Genomic DNA, 7,407 nt, shown 5'->3' on the forward strand with positions numbered 1-7,407 from the left:
GATGACCCAAACAGGAACGATGAGCGTATTGCTATGTGACAAAATCTCATTTATTTGTCTGAGTGCAGACTGGGGATGTCGTGTATTGACTTCACCTCTGAAGGACATTTCTAACCACTTAAAGAATCTTATCAACTTATCATAATTAAACACTCTTATATCAAACAAATAAAGCGCGCCTGTCAATTTAGGATGCGATGCATGTCTCAGGAAAATATTTCAACGTAACTAATATATAAAATATAAAATAATCTACTGTTCCATATATTGTTCATGAATAAGTGCTCTTATTCACACGATATGCTTTTATAGCATCATCGTGAGAGGAAAATTTGCAGCTGGTGGGATGCGAGATTAGTTTCTCAATTTGCCACGACCCAAGCCAATCCCATCCTACAATTTGTCAACATCCAAACGTCAAGTCGCCTTGCGAAATAAAAACCATCGTTAAACATACCAGGAATGATTCAGATCATTAGTCCTAACCAATGAAGGAATGTATTTATTAGAAGTGGTATTCCAACGGGTAGAAATTCATACAGTTGATGGTAATGATGTTGAAATCATTAAGTTTAAAACAAAAATTGTAATGATGCTTCAACTCTTTTCCTCTGTTTTAAGGAAACTTGATTTACTTATTTGTCAGGATTTGGCCGTAGTGGATTCAATGGCAGGTGAGGTTCTCTATCAGGTTATAACGAAATATTTCTGGAGGGAAATGATGACAGATGGAAAGATTCAACACCACCTATATTATACAAATCAAACACAGACCTAAGTACAGAAATTGGACAGAGTTATTGTCAATATCTTGGAATAACTTCGAAACCGACTGGCCGCCCTCTGCCAAAATATCAGCCTCTACGAAAATGAAACAACTGCCTTACTTAAGTTCCCCAACTGGTACATCACCAGGTTTGTGAAGTAAGGAGATACAGATTCCACACAGAGCTCGGGATGCCACATCGCTACTTGGCATCAGATGGCACAGAAACTGAACAGAATTGCTGATCATGCACTACTAATACCCTAATATGTTCTCACGTGAAATCCTCACGGCCACGGCACGCATTGTCATCCCACTAGACATTTGACGTTGAAGCAACAATGAGCGTGGTTTTGTCAAATATTTTTAAGTACAACGTAGTTTTAACGTCATTCAATTGTGGGATGGAAGTTTTTGTGAAGAAGGCATCGTTCACGTCTGCCGTGCAGCATTTAAGCCGTTCCGTTTGCATCATGAACCTAAACGTACATTGTATGTTCAAGCATACGTAATAATATAACGTATGATGAAGCACTAGAGCTTGAATGTTGCCTAGCAATAATTCAACGTTGATTCGTATGTTGCAATGTTCACCGCAACGTTGGAAAATCTTAAGCAAGAAGAAGTATTCTCTCTCGGTTAAATATGTTTCTTTTGCTTCCTTTCTTTCTTGTTTGCTTTATTTTGAATTAAAAAAAATTAAAGCATGCTGCTCTGCCAACCGAATGATAAAACTCACAATTCTGTACAGTTTTGCATTGAAATAATCCTCAACTTCATTTATCTAGAAGTTATATATCGAAATAACACACAGCTCGGCTTACCTTACAGTTCGGTATTGATTAATGCTGTTTTGAAATAGGAAGTATTAACGCTTTTGGTAGCGCGACTGTGCAATCTAATTCGATGAAGTTTAATGAGCTCTCGAAGTGATCCGATCGAGTTAATGAGTTGGAGTGAAGCATTAGAGTGCTCACTATATTAAATTTAATTATTACCTGAGATTTAGTTTACCTTGAGTAAACGTTTGAAAAATGTAAATTAATTATTGCTGCGCATTGTCATGATATTTTTCAGTGCAATTATCATCCAATATCTCCTTTTCCTCAAATTCTTCATCTTATTAATTACCGCTACACTATCATTTTTCACTATTCATTGACTCACAAAGCGGGACCTAAATCACCTGCCGTCGTCTGCATCGTCAGCAGTAATATTCTTATCCCGTCTTAAATAATCTATTAAATTATTTGTGCAAGCTATATAACGCGTTATATAAAACGTTTCCATAACATCTGTCTAACTGTAGTTTCATAACTTTGGCCTTTGGAATAAAAGATGCGATGGCGAGCAATTGCGCTCAAACGCAGCAGACTATATCATACCACACGTAACACTTACATTACAATTATAAACCTCCACATAACGCATTTGATTACACATACCACACATAACACTTCCACTACAGTGACCACACACTTCCACCACCAAACAAACACCTGCAGACACAGAGCAAGTCGTTAGCAGGTTAGCAGGTCTGCTGTAGTCCAGCTGTGGGGTGTACCAGCAAAAAAAGATGCCATGCAGCATCCAATATGCCGGCAAGATTAAAATGCTCCACCTCTAATTTATGGCTTGGGGCGAGCGTGAGGTATTGCATTCCTGATTCCCCTCGAGGTATAGCGTATGTATATACTCGCAAACCTAATTCACTGACATATTCCGATGCACTGGCAGTATTTATTTTTTAAAGATCGAAAAAAAAATTTAGACGCGGGCGTTCCAAATTGTTTGGAATCATTGCTTCAAAACTTTTTTTAAAAATAATTTATTTTGACGTTAAATTCAGAAATTAAATCAGATTAGAATTGACGCTTTGCCTCCGTTAAATTTATTTTTATTTTGGAATCCGTGTTTTGTTATGTTAATAAACGCAGGGGGACGGTAACAAAAATATCTGAAATTTCTTAATTAAACGCAAATGCAAACCTGTGTTTCAGTTAGACCAGGATTTTTAGAATGCATTAAAATCCTGGGCAGTTTTATCCACTGTTAGCAGGCTATCGAAGCTCAGTCTTGTATATCATAACCGAGGGTAACTTTTCGTTGTCATGGTAATCGAGGATAATTTGACGTCGTCATGGTAATCGAGTGTAACTTGACGTTGTCATGGTAATCGAGGGTAACTTGAAGTTTTCGTGGTAATCGAGTGTAACTTGACGTTGTCATGGTAATCGAGGGTAACTTGAAGTTGTCGTGGCAATCGAGGGTAACTTGTAGTTGTCGTGGCAATCGAGTGTAATTTGACGTTGTCGTGGTAGTCGAAGGTAACTTGACGTTGTCGTGGTAGTCGAGGGTAACTTGACATTGTCGTGGTAGTCGAGGGAAACTTGTCGTTGTCGTGGTAGTCGATGGTAACTTGACGTTGTCGTGGTAGTCGAGGGTAACCATAACTTTTCTGCAACGGGTGCCAGTTGCAACCTGCCTTCAAATTATTTACATGTTTAAAAACTGCATATATGTACTTTTGTTCTAGAACAAAAAAGTATTAATTATCCAGAAAGAAGCATGAGTATTCCAGACAGTCGACTTGCTTCACTTCATTATAATTCACCTTATATTGCTTTGCAAACATGAGCCTCATGTGAGCTGACATCCTACAGTCATTATTTTGAAGTGAATAAATTTATAGAATATTTCAATACTCCGCAGATGAATGATGAAGGGCCACGCTTGCTAGTGAACATGAGCGTGACACCGTCCCATGAGTGATGGTGACAGGAGTGCTGGGAGGGAAAGAGTGATTCAGTGCATCCGCTAACATTATCATTGGTATCCTTAGTACTTATTTTGAACGTAGCAGTCCCAGGCCACGCTCGAAAGCAGTGATGTTGAGTGACATAAACAGCGATGTACAACCTGGATAGTGATGGATAAGTCTGAACAGTGGTGGATGAGTTTTAATAGTGATGGATTGGCCTGAACAGTGATGGAAAAGCCGTAGTAGTGATGGATAGGCCTGAACAGTGGCGAATATGTTTTATAAGTGATGAATTTTCCTGAACAGTGGTGAAAAAGCCTTAGTAGTGATGGATCGGCATGAATAGTGTTAAAAAGGCCTGAAAAGTGATGGATATGCATAATCAGTGATGGAAAGATGCGTCTTTATTGCAATACGTTCTGCTCATCGGCGGGGAGCACCGCTGCCGCCTTCGAATCTATCGTTGCAAAGTCATCATCATAGTAAGAGTAGTAGGAATTGGAAAAAATGAACGCAAATTGTAGAAATGGAACAAATTAAGTTGATAATTTTGTAAAAATTATGCTTGGCTGGAAGTATGGATGCAAGTCGTCGATGTGTGCAGTTGGAGAAATGAATCCAGCTTACAGCTAGCAAAATATTTGATGGTCGTGGCTATAGCATCAAGCTGAAGAAAAATCTAATGATAGTCGTTAGAGATTACATGGAAACAAGACTTGAACATAGGATTAGTTATACACTGAATAAATGGGTGTAATGTTGAATAGCCTGGTTAGACAGACGTGAAGCGTACCACTGAAGGAAACTTCACGGTAGACATGGCAGGACTGAATTACAGTCTAATATTTGCTGACTTTACTACACGCAACAACGCTCTGATAGAAGAAATGTATTACCAGGAGCCGTACTCAACCTGGCAAGATTCCTACAACTGCTCAGTAGGAGCCTCGTGCTGTTCCTTCTTAGGTTGCCGATCTTCTCACCTGCAATTGACATTGTCAGTGGCAAAAGGTTTGGTCTTATCCTGCATGGCTCTTCTCACGATTGCAGGAAACACCTTGGTCTTACTTGCTGTCTTCATGTCGCGAAGTTTGCGTTCGTCGACCCACTACCTGATCGTCAATCTGGCGGTTGCCGACCTACTACTAGGGATCGCGGTTCTACCTTTCAGCATCGTCTTGGAGGTCTCTGGGTCTTGGATGTTCGGAGCGATTTTCTGCGATGTCTGGGCAGCTGTCGACGTTCTTTGCTGCACTGCTTCAATATGGTCATTATGCGTGATATCCATCGACAGATACGTTGGTGTTACCAGACCGTTGGGGTATAACGCCATCGTCACCAAGCGGAGAGTTGGAGTTCTCATGGCAGGCGTTTGGGCTCTCAGTGTAGCCGTGTCGATTGTTCCCATGTTTGGGTGGCAAACTCCTCCTTCATCGGACCCTTACGTCTGCACCCTAAACACACAAACAGCCTACGTGATATTCTCAGTTGTAGTATCATTTTACTTGCCAGGTTTCTGTATTGTTTTACTTTACTGGCGGATATTCCGAACTGCATGTCGCCAAAGCAGATTTTTGGAAAGTGGAACAAAGACCACAGGCGCTTCGGTTACTCTACGCATTCACAAAGGTGGGCCACAACGGCAGGACTCCACCAAGATGAACCTTAGGGTGAACAGATGTGGATCTCTACCCAGCAGCACCCACAATCTCGCAGTCGCAGGGTCTCATTTAGATGCTATTAGAAGAAGTAGTGATAACTGCATCAGTCCCTCTTCAGATGCAGTGAATTTTAGGGCCGGACAAAGACCAGAGCGCACATCCTCACAGCTAGAAGTTCACACCCGAGGATTACAAGCAAATAACCACTGGCAAAAGAAGGCTCGGATGAGTAACTACCTACAGATAGGCTCCAGGTGGCATAGTAGGAACACGTTGCATAGTTTCACCAGTTGGCACAGTGCCACTACCAGTAGATGTTCAAGCATCAGTTCTACAGATACTCGCATGGGTGCCACAGTTGCTGTACACACAGGCAGGATGGCTAAGTTTCATCGACAGCAGAAAGCAGCCAAGACGCTTGGCATCGTCGTGGGAGTCTTCCTCCTATGTTGGTTCCCCTTCTTCTTCACGTTGCCGCTGGGTGAGTAGATCCAAATACTAAACATTGTCCTTTGTTGTTTCTATTGCTTCTTTATTTGCATGACAATTTATACTTTTTGCAAAACCACCATGTGTTTTTCATCACAAGGAACTTTTATAATGCTTAAAAGCTTGAATCCTAAATCATACTTTGCGCACCGTATTAGATGCATTTAAAAATTTGTGGAAAAATCAGGGCGAGATCGTACGCCATATTAGAACAATTACATTATACTAAAAACAGCCTGTTTGGCATGCAGCTCAAAATCCGAAAGTGACCGAAGATAATTAACCGCTTCCTAAACATAATTGGATTCAAAACTATCGGAAGTCCATCGTAATTCTGTCATAAATATTCACTGTTATTGTTGGATTAACAAAGGGCTGTATTAGATCCATGGGAACTTCTGGCGACGGTTCACACGAGTGTGTGAACCCACCTCCAGTGTGTGAACCATCTTCTGGGGTGTGAACCCAACTCCAGTGTGTGAACCATCTTCTGGGGTGTGAACCCACTTCCAGTGTGTGAACCCACTTCCAGCGCGCGAACCCACTTCCAGTGTGTGAACCCACTACCAGTGTGTGAACCCACTTCCAGTGTATGAACCATCTTCCAGTGTGTGAACCCACTTCCAGTGTGTGAACCCACTTCCAGTGTGTGAACCAACTTCCAGGGTGTGAACCAACTTCCAGTGTGTTAATATACTTCCAATGCGTAAACCCACTTCCCTCGTGTGAACCAGCTTCCGGTGTGTTAACCAGCTTCCAGTGTGTAAGTATATTTTCAGTGTATGAACTTACTTTCCCTGTGTGAACCAACTTCCAGCTTGTGAACCAACTTTCGGCGAGTGAACCAACTTCCAGTGTGTGAACCCAATTCCAGCTTGTGAACCAGTTTTCATAGTGCGAACCAATTTTCATTGTGTGAACCCAGAACGGATGCTCCAGCGGGTATCTGTTGGTTCGATGGTGTTCAAACGGTGGGTAAACCACCTTTTGGGGGGAAATATTATTCATCCATGCTTGGACAGTGTGAGCTTTAATTTATCTTTGGAACACATTTGTAACAAGCTGCTTTTTGAGGCTGGATAACAACTTAACTTGGTAGATAACCTTGGGAACCCCTGAGCTAGGGCGACATGTTCACAAAAGCTTTTGCCATAACTGCTATGCTTGAAAAACATATGTGAGGCCAACTTTCTTGGCCTCAAATGCTCGTGACCTCACATGCTAAGCACCCACATGTTACTGGCCTCAAACTCTATTCACCTCACATGCTTTTGGCCTCTAACTTGATTCCCCTTACATCTTCTTGGCCTCAAAAGCTTTTGACCTCAAATTATATTCCATTCAAATGTTTTGGCCCTGACGTGGCCTTGCCCTCTCATGACACGACCCTCACACATGGCCTTCACAAGGCATGCCCCTCACATGGCATGGCTCAAACACGGCATGGCTCTCACATGGCATGGCCCTCATATGGCATGGCCCTCACATGGCATGGCCCTTACATAGCATGGCCCTCATATGGCATGGCTCTCACATGGCATGGCTCTCACATAGCATGGCCTTCAAATGGCATGGCCCTCACATGGCAAGGCTCTCACATGGCATGGCCCTCACATGGCATGACTTTCACATGGCATGGCCCTCACATGGCATGACTTTCACATGGCATGGCCCTCACATGGCATGACTTTCACATGGCATGGCCCTCACATGGCATGACTTTCACATGG

The 7,407-nt window shown here is 42.1% G+C and overlaps 1 protein-coding gene across 1 annotated transcript; it reads left to right on the forward strand.

Moving 5' to 3' along the window:
- Nucleotides 1-4,345: 4,345 nt before the first annotated feature.
- Nucleotides 4,346-5,677, forward strand: LOC108672663 (alpha-1A adrenergic receptor-like). The gene has a single exon (XM_047883159.1). The coding sequence runs from the start codon at nucleotides 4,346-4,348 to the stop codon at nucleotides 5,675-5,677; it is 1,332 nt and encodes a 443-aa protein (XP_047739115.1).
- Nucleotides 5,678-7,407: the final 1,730 nt, after the last annotated feature.

This window comes from Hyalella azteca, unplaced genomic scaffold (assembly GCF_000764305.2).
Source record: "Hyalella azteca isolate HAZT.00-mixed unplaced genomic scaffold, Hazt_2.0.2 contig12157, whole genome shotgun sequence".
NCBI classification, from domain to species: domain Eukaryota; kingdom Metazoa; phylum Arthropoda; class Malacostraca; order Amphipoda; family Hyalellidae; genus Hyalella; species Hyalella azteca.

Coding starts and splice junctions, on each gene's coding strand:
- LOC108672663 (XM_047883159.1), top strand. CDS start 4,346: ATGGCAGGACTGAATTACAGTCTAATATTTGCTGACTTTACTACACGC.